The sequence below is a fragment of the Crinia signifera genome, chromosome 3, assembly GCF_055691185.1.
Source record: "Crinia signifera chromosome 3, ASM5569118v1, whole genome shotgun sequence".
NCBI classification, from domain to species: domain Eukaryota; kingdom Metazoa; phylum Chordata; class Amphibia; order Anura; family Myobatrachidae; genus Crinia; species Crinia signifera.
Window position 1 is genome coordinate 204,675,789 of NC_139219.1, and position 20,056 is coordinate 204,695,844.

Genomic DNA, 20,056 nt, shown 5'->3' on the forward strand with positions numbered 1-20,056 from the left:
GACTCGTTCCACTGCTTTGGAATTTACCAGCTCCCCTATGCTCTGCTCTAGAGCTATCCTTTCTTCTGAAATTACAGGAATTCTTTAAATCAAAAATCTGTCTGTGATTGGTCTGACCACAAACTCTAACTGGTATCCCAGGGTAACCACTTCCAGTGCCCATTTGTCCTGGATGGTATGAGACCAATTTTCTGCGAATTTCATCAGTCTCCCTGCCACCGGAATCGTCCCCTGGGAAGGAACACCGTCACTGTCTTTGGGTATTTCTTCTACTGGACTGACGAAAAAATGACCTGGATCCAGTAGAATATCTGTCTCTAAACGGTCTTCCTGGCCTGTAACTTCTGGCTTGACGGAAGTATTGTCTAGAGGAGAATTCAGAGAACTTCCCCCTTTTATCTTGTGGGAGTCTAACAGATTTCCCACCGGATAATCTCTGTATTAGGGCATCCAATTTTCCTCCGAATAGAAACGACCCCTCAAATGGTAAAAGTAACCAACCATTTTTTTGAGTGAGTATCAGTCACCCAATTTTTGAGCCACAGAGCTCTTCTGGCTATAATACCGGACGTCATGGATTTGGCGGAGAAATCCAACATATCCAGTGAAGCCTCACATAAATAATCAATGGCTAGCTGAATAAAACTCAAATTTTTGCTGATAAGATCTCTAGAGGCTTTGTCACGTACCTCATCCTGAAGAGATGAACACCATAACCTAAGCGCTCTGGACACAGAGGCTATCGCCACACCAGATTTCATTGCAATTGAGCTGGAAATATGCAATCTTTTGAATGCACTTTCCATTTTCTTGTCCATTGCATCCTTTAATGATGCTCAGTCTTCAACGGGAATAGTAGTCTTAGTAGTAATCTCAGCCACCGCTGTGTCAATTTTGGGGATAGCACACCATTTAATAAATTCCTCATCTTGTATGGGGTACATTTTATCCACCCTTTTAAACGTACCCACACGTTTGTCAGCATTAGACCATTCTTTTTGTAATACTTCCTTGACAACTTTGTGTACCGGAAAGCATCTACACTTTTTAGATCTTTCCTCAAATAAAGAAACCTCTTCATCTTTAACAGGTTCCTTATAATTTAATGTTTTGTACAGTCTCTTTAGGACCATTTCAACCAATTCTAAGTTGAAAGATCTATCCTCTTCTACAATTTCTCCAGATTCTGCTTCTGATTGAGTACCATCATCAGACATACATACAGGGGAATTGGTGTCAAATTCAAGATCTAAGCTGGTTTGAGATCTAGACCTCGTTAGTATTAAAATACTCCTCTTAGAAAGAAAAGTTTTCTTCATCCATTCCATCATATCTGCAATTTGCACAGATGTATCCACCACAGGAGCAACCTCCTTAAAACAATCCTTGCACACATTTTCATCCTCCAGAGGGACAAACGCTTTGTCACATGAAGGACACGTTTTAGAACAGTGCTTCTTTTTGCAAATCTTTTTCTTTGAAATCGGGGGCAGACTACAAAAGTATACTAACTATCTGAAGTATAATAAGAATAAGATATAAATAAACTAACCAGTCCTCATAGAGGACCTACCTGGGCAGCGGTATCACAGACTTCACGGCAGAGGACTCTTCCATGTTGTATGCAGCGTTACACAGCCACCAGCCAAGTACACCCATGTTCAACACAACTAACAGGTTTATATACTTTCCTCACACTGTTACCGGCGTCTGCCGCTGACCGGAAGTGACTTACGTGACCCGCACGCTGCGCTGCTGTGGAACGCAGCACCTGCTTCTGCCGGAAATAGGCGCACAGGTATGAACCTCGTGCGCGCGAAGCCCTGCTCCTGAATGCAGTACCGCCTCGCGTGTCCATGCTGACCAGCCCGGACCAATACAGGGTATAGGCGCCGCCACCCTAAGACCACTACCCAGTCACAGCAGCGCGCAGCTCACCGCGAGTAACAGAAAAAAATAAAATTCTGACCTGACGCTATCTAAGAGGAGACAGGAAAAAAGACTAAGGGGGATTAGGGTGGAGCATGCTTATTTACGTGGTGTGGGAGGATCCTAGGGGAAAAAAAACGACCTGTCTATAAGGAGGAGGAGGGGCTAAACCCAGTGTTAAGGCTGCCATTAAGTAGGAAGACGTAAAATAAGTTTAACTCACTTGAAATGCTCGATTTTTTTCAGCCTTCATCTGCTTTTCTACCTCAACATGACGTGCAAGACGTTCAAGGGTTGAAGCCACACGGTCCTTTTGACGGTCAATATGGTCTTTTGGCGGTCTCTGGGAAAAAAAAACTCAATATTATAAGTGCATACAAAATGTGAATCTTGTACTTATTTTCTAGAAAGGGATTGAGGGCCATTGGAACCAGTGATATGGAGGCTTAAAAGGTGCCCCATACACGTCCCGATACTGCTGATGCGATGTGTGCTTTGAGATGCGCGCTCCCGCGGCATCTCAACGCATAGTACAGAAAGTATGTGTTACACATACTTTTTGTACTGTCTTTTTATCGCATCGCATGCTATATTAGCACAAGGAAATACTTAAAAAATCTCAATATGTCTAGTCTGAAGCAGAGAAGGGAAGGGGGGGGGGGGGGGGGGGGGGGGCGCCGACCGGATAGAAACTTTTAAATACATCAAAGGTTTTACAGGAGGGAGACATTCTTCAAATGCAAAGTATTAGAACACAAGGACATGCACTGAAACTGGAGGGAGGTAGTTTTAGGGGAAATCTGAAGTTACTTCACAGAAAGGCTGTTCCACTTGTCCACTACCCGATCAGAGGTGGTAGAGGCTAAGACAGGCATGTCATCCCAACTGGGCCGAATAATCAAGGTCTAAGTCTTGTGTGGGCCGCAAGAAGAAAAAAAGAAAAAAAAAATCCTATATACAATTGTCCTATATACCCATTGTCAGCACTGTACAGTCGCCTCCTCTATATTATATATCAGTGTCTATTCAGACATTCACATTCTGACCGAGGGAATGAGTAAAAATTCACATTCTGACCCGCGGTGCCAGACACACAGGCCCCCGCGGAGCCAGACAACACACACAAAAAAAAAAAAAAAGTATCTTACCTTACCGCTGGCAGGCAATGGAGGGTTAATTCATCCCCGTGCTGACGGGGAAGCACTGCTCTGCTCCATGATGCTGCCTCTGGCAGGGGGTAACTGCAGGCCGCTCTGCCCCCTCACTGCAGCCACTCGCCGCCCTCCACTACCCTGCCTTCCCGCCACCAAGCGCCTTAGTCCTGCACTGCGCGGTGACGTCACACGTGCACCCGCGCAATGCACTATTGGGAATGCTGAAGCCAGGAGAGGCTTCAGAAGAAAATGTGCAGTATACTGCACATTTTCTTCTGAAGCCTCTCCTGGCTTCAGCGTTCGGATAGGGGCTTTGCCCACTTAAGCCTGCCATGAACCTGTGGGCCGCAAAAGAAGGTGGCCGGGGCCACATGCGGCCCGCGGGTTTGACACGTCTGGGCTAAGGCATTAGAACAATTTAACCAGGCATGGGATAGACTTAAGGATATCCTTACAAATAAATAGGTTTTGAAGTAACAATATTGTTAAAAAAGGAGCAGACTAGATTGGCCAAATTCTATGTAACATCTGATGAGACTGTTGCCACTTAAGGTGCCCATACACTAGTAAGATTTATCTTCAGATCTGGCTGGTTGGAACAAAAACATGGTTATGGATGAGTGACAGTTTGGCAGTTTTCCAGCATTTCCAAGCTTAATGGTCAACTGTCATTTGCTCTCATCCATAACCGTGTTTTTGTTGACATTGGGAATGCCACCATGAGCCTCTACGTACCAGGCTTTCTCCTGAATATGTGTACAGCAAGGTCACTAAATATGCATGGATCAGCACATTGTTCAGGTAATGGAAGGGAAGCTGCCCACCTATGTCTGAAAGGGTAGCCATAACAGTTGTGAATACCAATGGCACTGTGGCCAGGTTGCTCATAACATAAAAATAACTGAATAGCAATCCTGAGGAGATACCTTAAAGCTTTCAGACCGGAACAATGCAAGTGCACATCATTGATTTCTATGGACATCATGAACCTATTAACTCCACTCATTCTATGCTCCAATTTCAAAACGGTCCACCCCCAACAGGATTTTCAGGTTCCGAATGGGTGGAATCAAACCATTGGTCTCAAAAGAGCGGAATATAAGTTAGTAGCACACAAACCCATTAAGGTAACCATCAGAAACCTTGGAAGCAATTGATTTTCTGACAAATCCAATATACCTTACTGTAGATCGTAACAGTTCTTCAATCTTTCTAGAGATGAAAAAAATATGTCCCTGGGGAAAATACCAGCAATGGGGAACTGTTTCCCATAGTGGCCTGAAAAATAATTTTATTACAAACAGACCCTTCCCAGAGAATAGAAAGGACGCCAAAGCTTTCTTTGATTTAGCAACCCAATTCCAAAAATTAAGCCACAAAATACTTTGTCCCTTGAATTTTAGCCCCAAAGTTATACACATACATAGCAGCTGCCACCAGATACTGGGAAGCCTCATTGATATGCTCTACTAGCGTCCGTAAATCCAGCCCATCAGAAGCGTGGCATTCAGCCAAAATGTTCTGACCAACTCTCCACAACCTTCCTGACCAAAGCCAAACCCAAGCAGAGCAACCAAGGTGAAGGGATTAACAGCCTTAACAACTATGTGACCTGCACGTTTCCAGTTTATCCTGGTGAGGACACTGGTAATGTAGACGAATGAGGCCTTAAGTAACCCCCAAATAATATGGTTTGGTCAATTTCACTTGTAGTATGCAAAGCATAGTAACTCATACAGTAAAACATTGCGCTTTGTTCCAATTTCATATTTTAATACTGTAGTAGCGCCCGGAAAATATTCTCAGCGTTTTGGACATTGGGAGCATCCACTTTCGGCTGCAATTATAATTTTACATTAATCTCAATCTCATAAATTTACCAAGAGAGGGTAGGTTCAGAAATTGGAATAAAGTAAACATGATTTCATGGATCCATCCTGTTCTGTATGTGGTTCATACATACTAACAGACCATGATTCAAATGCCACCGCCTACTTGAGTATTGATGATGACCATGTATGTCCATTCCAACAGACATAAAGCACGTCATCTCAAACTGGTTCCACAATCATCACAAGTTCAGCGCACTCCACTGGCCACCAAACCTCAGTACAATAAAAGAACCTTCTGAAATTATACAACCGGTTGGTGCAGCATGAAAATTCACCAACTGCATTATGCTACTGTGTCAACCAAGACTAAAAACTCAATGCTTACCGCACTTTATACCTAACAAAAGGCCCACTGGCTGCTTTATAGTATATATTTACAAATGCAAGAACTATTAGACATGAACAAAGAAAAAAAAATTGCGTTTAAATGTAGGAATACATTTTAAAGTGGAAAACTAAGTTCTAACAGATAAAATTATTTGGGCTTTACAGCATTGCGCACACCACATTGCCGGAGTGTACTTTATTACCACTGGCCAGCACATTATTCCAGCACTAGTCACAAAAACTTACATTCAAGACCGGTGAGTCATCATCACTGCTAAGGTCAATACATTCCAGAACAGGTCTTACATGGCCCTCCTGTACATGAAAAGAGGCATTAATGCTGGGTTTGCCTGGGTTATACATGTAAAACGTGCCAAAAATAATAAAATCAGCATTTTTTAGGTACGGTTCCACTACAAACAGACTTAAAGCTAGGCTTTACTAAAACCAAAGAGCAGGAGGGTGATACAGCAGTGCTTGCAGATCAAATTCTACCAAATTGGCTTAAGAAATGAAGTTATTGTGAAGTCAGTATATTCCTTGTTAGTGCAGCCATGAGACTAGTTTAGTGAGAATAATCAACTTGGGAAAAATCTAGGAAAACCCCATGGTGCTGGGTTTGTCCTATCCAACTGAAGGAAAGAAAATGAGCCACAGCATTTCTAAAGAAAGTCTGATGCAAACATTTTATAAAAAAAAAAAAAAAAAGACACCATTTTTAGCAGCACTATTGACTAATTATACAATTGGAAGCTTCCAATTACAGTAGCTTAATTAGTAATAAACTTCTGGAGTGGTCCAGTGGGCTGAACTGCAATTAAAAAAGCAGTCTCTTTAGTTGTACCCACCTACTTTGCAAATTTGCTTAAGGTTTATACATAGGGGTGCTGAAAAGAAAAGCTCATAAGGTGCCCACACATGGTCCGTTTATTGGATCCGTTTTGTACTTAAATAGCATGCATCGCTTGCGATGCGATGAAAGGCATGTACAAAAAGTATGTGCAGCACATACTTTTTGTACTGTACGATGAGATGCCGCGGGAGCGCGCATCTCAAAGTACAAGACTAACCCGCCGCATCGGACAGTGTATGGGCTACTATAGAAATTTAGTTAATGAAGATAGAGTGGGGGGAGCCATTTCCAGAGATAAACCGCATTTGTTCACTCACTTTGCACCTGTATATTACCATTCTTACCCTAAAATGCAAATGTAAATTCACACACAAGCTGGACATTATTTTTTAGTTTATTGGGTTCTTCACTGCCTACATTGCACCTGCACTTTATCCACTGGAGATCACACATACATGATGCAAATCATTTTCTAAAAACCGTCGAAATGCAGGCAATTTAGCAGATAAATATTTTTCTCAGCTTCTGGGAACTCAGATGGAAAATGAAGGTTTTTCTAGCATTTTACTGTGTACTACATTCACAATATTTTTCCTTGGGAATCCATTTTTTTATTTAAATACAACAAGACAATGGGAACCAGATTGGCATAATGTTTCGCAACTCTCTCTTTGGGCTGCTCAGGGCAGGATTTCTATGGTGCAAACAGAGATAACTCGGTCCTCTATGGCCAGATTTATAGTCGAGTAGTGAATTTGTGGAGCGCAACATTAAAGCTACTAATATAATCTAGGACTTGTTATACTGACAAATAAGAAAAGGAACTCTTCTACATTATATAGACTAACCCAAGTGAGATATTAACATCATTCACTTCAGTGGCGTAAGCCCATCAGCTCTGCCTTCTTCTGGATCCACCTCTATTTTTATTGCAATATATTTTCTTATTCTGCTGAATAGCAGCATCTTCAATTGAATTATATGCACATCCAAATTCATTATATTATTGCTCAGTGCATTTTTTTCCAGTTTTTGTGTAAGAATGAATAAACTATTTTTACTAAAGGTAGTTATGGAAAGCCATAATTACTTTTAAGTTCTTTATTTTATTTATATCATTCATGAGACCACCACTGAATTCACCTATTGTAAAAATCATTGAGGGAAATACGAGCATCTACTGTTTCAGCATAACAGGGCAGTACGGATGGTGTAATGGTTAGCATTACTGCCTCACAGCACTGATGTCATGTGTTCAATTCCCACCATGGCCCTAACTGTGCAGAGTTTGTATATTCTCCCCACTTGTGTGGGTATCCTCCCACAATCCAAAAATATACTAGTGGGTTAATTAACCCTAGACCCTAGAATGTCTGTGTGCGCATGTACATGTTGTAGGGAATATAGACTGTAAGCTTCCGCTGTGGAATGTGTGTGTGCTGTATCAGAAACTGTAAATAAATAATAACGTCTCTGATGGTGCGTACACACGGGGGCGATTTTTGCTAATATCGCCGGCAATATGGTCGCTGAACGACCATATTGCCCACAATGGGAGTGTGCACCGGCGATATATTGCCGGGTACGCGCTCCAGTTTTTTCCCCGTAGTGATCGCAGGAGCATGCTCCTACGACCAGCTGATTTCCACTGCCAGGCTCCCCCGGCAGTTTCTTTTTCATCTGCGACCATCTCTGGTCGCTGATGCAAAACGGGATACTGAGCGATATATCGCTCAATGATATATCGCCGAGTGATATATCGCCCCGTGTGTACCCAGCGTAAGGGCATGTGCTTATTTCATTTTAGTAACCACAAAAAAAAAAAAACAATTGTGTAATATGAACTGCTTTGCCAAACACACTGACACTTCTAATGGGGTTACAGGTTTAGCTACATGTAGTCTAAACTTCACAGTAAAGATATTCATGGCTGAAAAGCGGATCTCAAGAAAACTGATGGTACCTAAAAAAATTAGAAAAAAAAAAAAGTATAAATATATATGAATTCTGATACTTACACTGATGAACTTAATATCTTCTTCATCACCGTGATCTTCTATATCCAGCATTTCTATCTCAGAAGAGGCATCAGCATCCATTATCTAGTAGTCAAATTTTATCAAGCAAATCAATGTTATTTTTCTACAATTGCCAATTGGGTGGCTTGGGATAAAGTTTTAAGTATCTATTGTAGCACCCTGCATCTTTCAAAACCTATGCAGTTTCTCTTCCCTGCCTAGGGTGTCACACTCTGTTGTGGTGTTTATAGCACAATGTGGTCTGTATTTCAGCACTGATACGCAGACCAGATATTTGCTTATAGCACCACAGCAGAAAGCAATACACCAGGCAGGGAAGAGGACCTGCACAGGATTTAAAAGACACAGAGTGCTAGAATTAAATCAAAGTATAGAAAATTAAGAAAAAAGACACAAAACAAATAGATCACAGGAACTAAAACTCCCAAACAGACTAGACAATATAATTACGAACACTATCATCAGCGACTTCCCTTGAACTCCAAGGCGAATAATATAGTGCATACACACTGAATGATATAATTAATATCATTCAGTGAGGTCATTGGGTTTCCACTCCGTACATGCAGTGGTTGACGATTTAGTCAAAATTAAGCTACATGTACAGACGATGTAGGACATTGCTAACGATATTGAGTGTACACACACTGGAGGATATTACAGACCGGGTGTGGATCAGTTGGTCACCAGCAAGTTGTTAGACAGTCATTAGGTCGACACCATTAAGTCGACATGCAGGAAGGTCGACATGTGTTAGGTCGACATGTGTTAGGTCGACATGTGTTAGGTCGACAGGGTCATCAGGTCGACACGGGGGGGGGAGGGAGTGGTCTGCACAGTCTGTGGTGGGTATTTCTGGGGCAGGAAAAACCTGTATGTCCTGTCTAGGGAAGCCAATCCCAGAGCATTTTTTCAATCCCGGGATTCGGGATTGAAAAATGCCCAATCCCGGGATTCCCGGGATCGGCTTCCCTAATTAAAAAACCCGCCCCGGCCGCCCCGCATATTTACTTACATGTGCGGTGCAGCCGGGCGGGTGGTCGGTGAAGCTGGGAGGGTGGGTGGTCCATTGCTGATGCCGGAGACAGGCAGGAGGCGGCCACTTCACTTCAGGAGCCGGGCAGGGAGGTGTGCGGGCGGCCGGGCAGGCATCCGGGCGATGACAGAACGGGGCTGCGCAGCTGCTTGGCCTGCGCAGCGTGACCTCTGGCCTCGTCACGCTGCGCAGAGCCACAATGCCGGGACAGGAGTAGCTGGGCAGCGTCTGAGCACTTGCTCAGATGCTGCCCGGTATTAGACTGCGCATGCGCAGTCTAATCCCGAAATCCCGGGATTGGAAACTCCAATCCCGGGATTGAAATCCTGGTGTTTTAGGGGCCAAATCCCGGGATCCCACCAATCCCGATCCCGGGATTGGCCACCCTAGTCCTGTCCCAGAAAAACCCACCACTCAAGAGGCTAATGCTATGATCCACAGTATACAACCTCTAAAGTGACCCCCATAATTTTTGCCAAATTGGCCAGCACATTCCAGAGCCTGGCCCAGCAGCAAACTCCATCATCAGCCCCAGCACTCTCTGGTTACATTTGCTAGTAAGCAGAGCAAGCATGCATAGCAGATTCCATAACCCAGATATAAAGTGGTGGTATTGGTGATCACTTTCCTCCCAACATAGTGCAAGGATTAGCTTCTATTGCAGCCATTGACCTTCCAAAATACATATTTAGCCTTCATTTTTTAATGCTCCAACAGAAGAAAAATTACTGAGGCCCCTTTCACATCACACTTAACCCGGGTTATTGGCGGGTTGCTTCCCGGTCAAGGTGCGGTGTAAAAGCACCGAACCTGATAACCCATGTTGAACAAACTGGCATTAATAGCTCATTCACTAGCATAAGTGTTAAGATGAGTATACACTGATTGAAATATTTTCAACAATATAAACGATACGGTTGACAAATATCCCTTATATATTGTCCCGGGTGCACAGTCATTATCGTTAATGACCCCACCCCCACATTGTCTGTACATGCAGCTCAGTCTGACAATATCGTCAGCGACTGCATGTATGGAGCGGGTGACATCATCGGCCAGCGTGTACAGTCAATATAGTTCTCCCACGGCACAGCTGATATAGTTAACTATCAGCGGCTGCGCAAATTATCTAATGTCTCCACCTGAAAGAAATTGGTCAAGGTACTAGGTTGCGCTCTGACCAGATCCCTCAACTCCATGCACACGTGTTGACTCAGGTCATGCATGTGCACCCAAAACTGATGGATCGCTGAATTACCCCAGTAGAGAACTATCCACCACCACACACAAGTAAGCAGATTTATCACGCCTGGAGCAGTAATAAAAGTGGCTGGTGATATAGCAGCAGCCAATCAGCTCACAACTGTCAAGTTTCTTCCCCTTTATCACTTCTCCAGGCTTCATACATCTGCCCCTGAGGGAGGGATCCTATTAGCAGGAGTACTGTATCATTGGCCACAAGTCTTCAACCTGTGGCCCTCCAGATGTTGTAGAACTACATGTCCCAGCATGCCCTGACCGTTTTGGCATGCTCTCATAGGAAAAAATGGGGCAATGCATGTTGGAACATGTAGTTTCACAACATCTGGAGGGCCACAGGTTGAAGACCTGTGGTACCCCAACCCCCCAGCACTTATATGATATTATGTTTTGCGTGCCTAAGGCATGTGTGCCATAACCCCCAATAAGAAGCCAGTTAACCTGCAATAACAAATGGGGTTGGGACTCGGAGCTTCATCATGATCCCAGGTTTATGTGAACTATTGGATACATTTTTGGTGGACGCAAATGGCCTTGATGTGGATAATGACCATTCATTAACTACGACAATCAGGCCGATTATAATCGTCCAAAAATGCATTGGGTAGAAAAGGTTGCCCATTTAACAATATATCTACAAGCAAAAACATAATATATATATACATACAAAGTTTTTAAAAAGGCCACAATGACTGCGGAGATGCTGGGTGGGAGGTGCACATCGGCCGCCGGTGGGACCCGGTCAGAGCGGCCCCATCACACGCGCCGCCGCTGTTACGTAAATCCGTTACCTGCAACGTGCACTACATAACACGAGCACTGTCAGAGCCCAGAAGCGGAGACTCCCGCCGCTGCCGCCACGTCGCTACGAGAGCGACCGGTCCGGGGAATCTGGGAAATGTAGTCCATGCTGGCTGCTGTTCCTGAGAGCGGCAAGATGGGGGCGGGGTTAATGGCAGTCACACTCACCACTAGGGTAGCGGCTAGATTCCCTTCGTGGAAAGGAGGTTTGGCGACGTCACTTCCATGTGACTGTCGTCATCAGGGGGAGGAGTCAGCACGCAGCACAGTTTTCCCGCTGCAGGAAACAACACGTGCGGCGTGGTCATGAGTCCCACGGCGGCATCAGGTTGGTACACTTTCCCGGGAGTTTTTCACACTTGCGGCACCCCACGTTTACACTCCCCCCCCTTCCCAATCTATGGAGGGGGAGAGAGAGTGCACGGGCCCCGGCTTTCCTGCCACCGCTGGGTATTGGGGAGTGGTGCCTGTTGTCGGGAAGGGCATTGGGGAGGGGTGCACAGGTGCCTGGTGACCTGCCGCCGCTGGGTATGAGGGAGGGGTGCACTGCTGCTATGTTTGGAAGGCGAGGTAGAGTGCACTGTCGCTGGGTTTGGGAAATTGGTGAGGGGTGCGCAGTGAGTTGATGCTGGGTATGTGTGTGGGGGAAGGGGGGTGCTCTGCCACAGCCGCCGCATGTGGGGGAGGGGGAGTAAAGTGTGTGTGTGTGTGGGGGGGGGGGGGGGGATATACTGCCTCTGGGTATGAGGGAGTGCTCTCTGGGGGGGGGGGGGTTCTACTCCCGCTGGGTTTGGGAGATATTTGGGGGGGGAGTGCACTGGTGCTGGGGGGGAGGGATACACTGCAGCTGGGTATGGAGGGGCGAGTGCACTGGTGCTGGGTGTCTGGGGGGGGGGGGGGAGGGATATACTGCAGCTGGGTATGGGGGGAGGGATATACTGCAGCTGGGTATGGGGGGAGGGATATACAGCAGCTGGGTATGGGGGGGGGTATATACTGCAGCTGGGTATGGGGGGGGAGAGGGGGTGGGGATATACTGCAGCTGGGTATGGGGGGGGAGAGGGGGTATGTGGGGGGTATACTGTCACTGGGTTTGGGAGATAGAGGGGAGAGTGCACTGGTGCTGGGTGTGTGTGGGGGGAGAGGGATATACTGCAGCTGGGTATGGGGGGGTTGCGGTGCACTGGTGTTGGGTGTGTGTGGGGGCAGAGGGATATACTGCAGCTGGGTATGGGGGGGTTGCGGTGCACTGGTGTTGGGTGTGTGTGGGGGGATATACTGCAGCTGGGTATGGAGGGGGCACTCTGGTGCTGGGGGGGTTGCGGTGCACTGGTTGGGTGTGTGTGGGGGATATACTGCCGCTGGGTTGGGGGGGGGGGTGCGCACTGGTGCTGGGGGTGTGTGTGGGGGGGGGGGATATATTGCCACTGGGTTTGGGAGATAGTGGGGAGAGTGCACTGGTGCTGGGTGTGAGATGGATGGGGGAGAGAGAGTGCACTGGGCCCTTGTGTATTAGATGGAGGGAGAGAGTGCACTGGCGCCTGTTATTTTTAGCGATCTAGGAGGATGAGTGCACTGGGTGTGGGAGATGGAGGGGGGGGTGGCCTGGCGTTGGGCGTGGGAGATGGCACCAGTTCACCCCCCTACATCCCCCACAACCGGCGCCAGTGCACTGTCCCTCACCCACACCCAGCAGCATGCACTCCTCCCCCCCCTCCTCCCCAGCTAGCTTTAAACAGGGTAAAACCTACTTTACCCACCCTTATGTTGGCACCATGTAGGGTTAAGCCCACTTGGCAAAGAACCATGCAACCTCAAAACACTCCCCTTACAAAAGCACCATGCTGTATTAATCCCCCCCCCCCCCCCTCATATCACAGCACATTGCGGCATGCTGAGCGATTGTGCTGTAGCACGTTGCTCAACCAAAACCTGGGTCGCCCTGTGTGTACGGGGCTTTACATATTAATTTTCAACTAATGACACATACACACTGGGCGAGTGATGAGTCTGGACAAGGAATGACTATCTTTGAATAATACAGCTGTCCTCGCTTATTATCATTTAGCGATAACAAGTAGTGATGTAACGGTCCCTGACTTGCAGCTCAAGCCCGACATTGAGGGATTTATCCGCATGTAGGGATGGGCATCGACCATCGATGATTGGAAATCATCGATGGTTCATGGCCTATGTCGAATACTTTTGCCATCGATAGGGGAGAACCTTCCCTCCATCGATGGAACAGCAACGATGTTTTGCTTTTTGGTACACAGAGCATAGCCCCCCCCCCCCCGTGTTTTGATTGGCCCGAAGGGCAATCAATCAAACACAATGGATGACCATCGATATGTAAAAATATCGATGGTCATCCATTGCATAGTTTAGCACTATCGATAGCCAGTTGCAGAATTGCCATCGATGGCAAAGATGGCCATCCCTACCCACATGTCAGCCCATTGTTGATTATCAATAAAGCAGGTACTGAGTGCCGTGCATATCAATGAGCCGCTCATTACATATGCGCATATGTAATGAGCGGCTCATTGATATGCACATAGTGGGAACTATTAGTTCCCATCAGCTGCAGGGACTGCCCGGACCCTGAATGGACCACCAGCACAGTGCCCATGCGGGATGGACCCTGCTGCGTCCCCACTGCCCAGCATGCAGAGGGACCCAAAGTAATGTGCCCATGCCGGATCCCGCTGCCTCCTCAGCAGTGCGTGAACCCCACTGCCCGGATCCCCCACGCAGGTAAGTATCAGAGGAGGGTGGGCACAGGGCAGGTACCAGGGGAGGTTGAAGTAGTGTGGCATTTTAAATACCGTTTAAGAGGCATTCCCACTGCCTAAAAAACTGTATTTAAACGTGTAGGACTCTGCTTTTTAAACGGGTTGAAATACCCGTTAACTTTAACCGGTAAATCAACTCTGGCGCTTTCCCACTGCAGCCTTAAACGGTAAATAGTGGGGAAAAAACGCCAATTTACCGTTTAAGAGCTGCAGTGGGAAAGGGGCATTATTTTGATTTCTATGTGAAAGTAAGAAAATATGCTAATCAATTTCTATTTTTTTCTTCGTTCCATAGGAGACACATAGGGCAACGCTGGGGTGTAGGATTGGAGCAGCCTGCCACTAAACGGTTAAAACCGGTTTCTTCTGGGCAACCCTGGCTCCTCCTCCCCCTATTCCCTCCCTCCACCCTAGACAGACAGTTTTCATTTGGTGCTGGCAGGAGCCAGAGCACATTTTTATAAAGGAGGCTGCATTAAGGTGCCTGATAATATTTTGTTTTATTTCTTTGTTTATGCTGTGCAGCAGCACTGGGTGTTTGTCAGACACCAGTGCTGCCACTCAATCACCTGGGCGCTGGTGGCTGCAGTATCACACAGTCAGTGCAGGACCTCAACTGGGCAGTGGGGTGACTGGGGACAGGTAAGTCACAAGTCTCTGTGTGTGGGGCACCAGCTCTGTGTGTGGGGCACCAGCGGCTGTGCAGCTCCAGCAAAGGGGGTTGCCAATCTGTCCTGGCAGTTGGTGTTTGGCTACTCCATTCCCCCACTACACCACCAGGAAAGCCAGGCAGTGGGCAGACACCGCCAGTAGCGGAGCAGCGTTGCCGGAGCCCTCCCCCTGCTGCCTTCCTGTGATTGTGCTGGGGGGCATTTTCCCTGAGACTGTCAGCAAGGGAAGGTGGTCTCTCCCAGTTAGCCCCTCCCCTGGGTCAGTGGCACGCTGCCTCCATGCTTACCACTACTGGCTATCTCTCCTCCCTCACATTCTAGGACGCACAGAGGGTGTTTCACGTCACTGTTCCAGTGCACTTCTGGGTCAGACTACGAAGAGACTGGTTCTATTTTGTCTGTTGAGGTATCCTCTACCCCTGTGAACACTTGATCACGTGTTGATGCTGAGGTTTTGGTGGTCTATGAAGGACCCTGATCCGCCTCAAGTCTAAGGTCCCTAATTTCAAATGTGAAAGAAGGCGGTTACCTTTTTGCCTAGATCTGAGCAATAGGATGAGATGTCAGAGGCTTTGAAGATGGCCAACAACAGGTTTAATTTGCCTAAAAGTCTTCCAACCATTTACCTACTCCCGGTGGAAGATTATGTGGGAAACTGCTCCTCCCATGTGGCTAGACTGGTTCGGACTTCCACTCTCCCTATTCCTAATATGGTATCCCTCAAGGACTCTGCCGATAGGAAGCTGGAAAATTTCCTCAAACTTATTTACAGTAATGCAGGGGCTATAGTCAGACCTGCTCTTTTTTCAGCATGGGTGACTAAGGCTTTAGGTTAGGGCATGGGTCTTCAAACTGTGGCCCTCCAGATGTTGTGAAACTACAAATCCCAGCATGCCTTGCCACAGTTTTGCTATAAGGGAGTGTTAACCCCTTGAATGGTGGGTTTTGCTGGGGCAGGACAAACCTACCAGGGCAGGTTTGTCCTGCCCCAGCAAAACCCACCACAGAGCATATGACGCGGCCCCTTCCCCTCACCTTCACTCTGGCGTTAGTACGCTGGAGCTTCCCAGGCGGCAGGCTCGGGGATGTTTTGCGGCGACTCGGGTGACTGAGCTTTCCCAAGCCGCCCGAACATCCCCGAGCCTGCCGCCTATGTCACTACACTAGTGGTGTTTGGGGGAGCTCCGGCGTACGATTGCCATGTACGCCGGAGGGACCCGGAAGGGAACAGTAGGGTTGGGGGGGGACCCCTAAAGGTAGTGCGCCAGTGGTGCTCCGACGGAGGCACCACTGGCGCTCACCTTCTACATAGTTGCATGCCTGGAAATTTTCCGGGACAGCCCGCAGCGCAGCTGAGCACGGAGAATTTCCAGGCATACCACTTAAGTGGTTAAACCTGTGGCAAGTCATGCTGGAATTTGTAGTTTCACAAAATCTGGAGGGCCACAGTTTAAATACCCATGCTTTAGGGCAGTGGTTCCCAACCTTTTTTTCTCTCCCGTACCCCTTGATTAAGCTTTTTATTGAAGAGTACCCCCTCTCAATTTGAAATATAGACAGTACTTAGGATTGGAGTGGAAGTGAGCAGTATGCGTATCCTTATGCATGTCCTTATATTAAGGAGTAGCGGACAGGAATCGTGCCCTTCCGTGTCTGGCCGCTGTTTGTGTATTGTCTCCAGGGTTCCCACTAACACCTGTAGGATTAATGTCGCTGCTTCCTCTACCTGTGTCAGTGCAGGGCAGATGATCGCTGATGTCTGAGGGCAGCATGGGAAGCTCCCTGTGGATTGCTGGTCAGGCAAAAGCACCAGGAGACACTGATGATGCTGATGACGCTGAAGACAGAACCGAAAGTGATAAAACATGGTTCTTCTGCATGGCAATGGGTCTTCTTCTGCCATCAAAATACTTTTTTCATCTTCCGTCATTACCAATATTATTTTCAAGTACCCCCAACTGGTATGCAGAGTACCCCCAGGAGTACTAGTACCCCAGGTTGGGAACCACTGCTTTAGGGGAATGGTCTGATGCCCTTCTGGGAGGTCTATCCACAGGTACTCCTAAAGGGGAAATAATGTAGATAAGGCTCCAACATACAGCAAGCATCTCTATACATAGGTGAAGCTGCCATTGATGCAGGCTATTGCGGCAAGACCATCCCTATGGCTTTGATGTTGGAAAGCTGGTGCTTTTTGAGAGCCTTGAAAGTGCTCCCTTATAAGGAGTTGGTACATTTTGGTTCTGAACTCGACAAAATTGTGGCTACAGTGGCGGCCTCAAAGACTGCCTTTCTTCCCTCTATTCCTGATCCTTGGCCTTGCACTACTACCTTTCAGTCGAGGACAAGGGTCGATAGACCTTCCAAACCAAAGGGCAACCAAATGCCTGTACTCAAAGCACACTGACAAATCCTCCACATGATGGGGAAATTGTCCACCTTGGGAACACCAGGGTGGGATGCCGACTGTTATGATTTGCAGCCGTCTTGATAGAATCCATAACAGATGCCTGGGTGATTGATGTGTCAAGGGGTTATGCCCTGATGTTTCATAGTCTACTACCCAGCTCCTACTTTTCTATAGATTTACCAAGGGACTTAGAAAAAAGCAAGGTCCTTAGAGAAGGCCATCCAAAAACTTCTGTTGTCCTTTGTCATCCTAGTACCTACACCTATGCCATCCTGTTCTTGGTATGTAAGCCTAACAGAACATACCTTCCCGTATTCAACCTCAACAAATTCCTACGGCTCTCCTTATTCAGATCGATTATCCTGGCATTTGAACCGTGGTATTTCATGGCTTCCATGGACATCCAAGATGCTTATTTCCATGTTCAAATCCTGAACATCTGAGGATTGTGCTGCAGTGGAGACAGTATTGAGCACTACTGTTTGCACTCTCCACTGCTCCCCGTTGCTTCACAAAAGTCATGACAGTAATTGGGAGCAAGCTTCATCGTATGTGTATCCGAATTCTACTGTACCTGGGTGACTTACTAATCATGGCTCAGTCTGCACAAGTATTACAGGATCTTAATTGACTCTTGTGGAGTTGTTACAGGCCCATAGCTGAATTATCAACTGGTGCAAGTCCTCAATTGTTCCCATGCAGTCTATGCTGCATCTTGGAGCTCACCTGGATTGTGTTGAGCAATGAATATTCCTTCCGGGTGATCATTGCAGGACTCTGCAGTTTTGCATCTGAGATCTCGCATGCAGGTGTCTGTACATGCTGTGGGTCGATGGTGTCAGTCTATGATATGGCGGAGTATGTGCATTTTCACTCTCTTCCGTCACAGGGGGAGATTCTGAACAAATGGTTGGGATACCATGACTGAATCCAGTCCCAGTGCATTGTTCTGACCCTGGCGGTATGTCTTTCCCTATCTTCGTGGCTTCTGGATCAGAGACTAAAGCAGGGATGGGCAACAAGTGGCCCTCCAGATGTTAATGAACTACACATCTCAGCATGCCTTGCATCAGTTTCACCTTGGCCAAATAGCAAAACTAAGGCAAGGCATGCTGGGATGTGTAGTTCATCATCTGGAGGGCCGCTTGTTGCCCCCCCCCCAGACTAAAGGAAGGTATTCTGTTTTGGATATCCAAAATGGATCTTTCTCACAATGGATGCTATCCTTCAGGGGGTGGTGAGCTGTCAGCAAAGCTTTCAGGGCCTTTGGACCCATCAGAAGAGTCAGTTACCTATCAACATACTAGAGTTATGGGCGATCTTTCAAGATCTTGGTCTTGATTGTGCAGGTACAGTCCGACTATACGACAACTGTCACTTTTGTACATTATCAAGGCAGCACTTGCAATTGGTGTGCCATGACACAGACCTTCCGCATACTAGGGTGGGTGGCGTTAAGGAATCCAGCTCTGTCAGCGATTTTCGTTCCGGGAATCCTCAACTGGCAGGTGGTCTTTTTTTTTTTTAAGCTGTTATTCTTCACGCTGGCGAATGGGCTCTCCATCTGGAGGTGTCCAATATGCTAGTCCAAAGATGGGGCAAGCCGAAGGTGTACATAAAGGTTTCACACCACATTTACAAACTTGCTGTCACGGATCTCAGAGGAGGACACTACCTGTGTGAGAATTTGACTGTACCTGAGCAGAGGCGCGGAGTCTAACCGTGCCAGGGGTTTTCTGCCAGTGACCCCTCCAAGCAGGATTTGGGCTTTTGCGGCACCTGGCACGTCGGTCGCGGCCCTCTGACCAGGCTTCTCGTACAGGTGCTAGTTACACTGGAGGGAGCAGTAGTCAGACAAGGGTTTAGCAGGTGCAGGTCACAGGTATAGCCGGGTCGGTAGCAAATAACAGATGGCTGGAGGTACACAAGGATTGAGCAGGTTCTTTGTCACAGGAATAGCCAGGTCAGTACCAGATATCAGGGAGCGTAGTGCAGACAAGGTTTTAGCAGTTGCAGGGATAGCCAGGTCGGTAACAGTAAATCAGAAGGCTGGATACACACAGGTATAATGCTGAAATGGTGTGAGTACCCGAGACACTGGACACTGATAATACTATGCAGCACTGGATGACTTCAGGTATGAGCTTGGAACCAACAAGCAGTGAACAGAGACTGAATGAGCAAACTGAGAGTGGATCTCCCCAGGTACTGTGCAGGTGGTGATTGCAGTCAGCTGTATAAGCAGGTAACACTGGTGTTTGCAGGATGAGCTTGGTGAACTAGTATTTGCAGGATTGATTACTTGCAGAGAAGTACTTAGCTGGAGTGCAGGGAATTACAGCAACTGCAATTCTGGGCCAGATAACAGAATCTTTAACTTGCACATGAGAGACAAGGAACAACATGTAGTTCAGGGAAGTAACACCTTGCTTCTGGCACCAGTGGGAATTCTCACAGGGAGTATCACTCAGCTGTAGGTGTGTGATAGGCTGCTAAGATCAGCTGACAAGGTGATGTCAGAGTACCAGGTATTCACACAATATAACAGTGTGACACTTGCACTGTACGGATCTTGTGATCTGGTATCTTGCATGGTGGATAACTTGTCAGGCCCGTCGCCTTTGCTCTGATGTACGTGTTCCCTCCGATCCCCTCCTAGTTTGTTACTCAGATCTACAGTCTCTCCGTAGAACCTCCAGTATGCATACCTCGGCGCCAGGACCTTCTTAGCCAGGGCACTTGTCTACATTTGGACCTTCCATGTCTAGCTTTGACTGGGTGTCACTTGAAACATCCCTGTTGAGAGCCAGGGGGTTGTCTACTAGGGTCATCTATACTATGCTCTGAGCCCACAAACCATCATTGACTGGTGCAAATTACAGGATTTTG

General features: G+C 47.1%; 2 protein-coding genes across 5 annotated transcripts in view; one reads left to right on the plus strand and one right to left on the minus strand.

Annotated features, from left to right (window-relative positions):
* Positions 1-11,434, minus strand: part of ZNF451 (zinc finger protein 451) — a 47,411-nt gene extending 35,977 nt beyond the window's left edge. Inside the window, exons 1-4 of one of the 4 annotated variants that reach the window (XM_083177284.1) lie at positions 11,282-11,434; positions 8,174-8,257; positions 5,549-5,617; positions 2,153-2,272 (exon numbers count right to left, since the gene is read on the minus strand). In XM_083177284.1, coding sequence (XP_083033410.1) covers positions 2,153-2,272; positions 5,549-5,617; positions 8,174-8,254 — 270 coding nt within the window. In that variant the 5' untranslated portion in view covers positions 8,255-8,257; positions 11,282-11,434. Of the gene's footprint in view, positions 1-2,152; positions 2,273-5,548; positions 5,618-8,173; positions 8,258-11,157 lie in introns of all 4 variants that reach the window. The other 3 variants (XM_083177283.1, XM_083177286.1, XM_083177285.1) reach the window with 3 other exon arrangements.
* A 37-nt stretch (positions 11,435-11,471) lies between these two features.
* Positions 11,472-20,056, plus strand: part of LOC146064131 (uncharacterized) — a 45,864-nt gene continuing 37,279 nt past the window's right edge. Inside the window, exon 1 of the mRNA XM_083177287.1 lies at positions 11,472-11,619. The gene's annotated coding sequence lies outside the window, so the exon portion shown is untranslated. The remainder of the gene's footprint in view (positions 11,620-20,056) is intronic.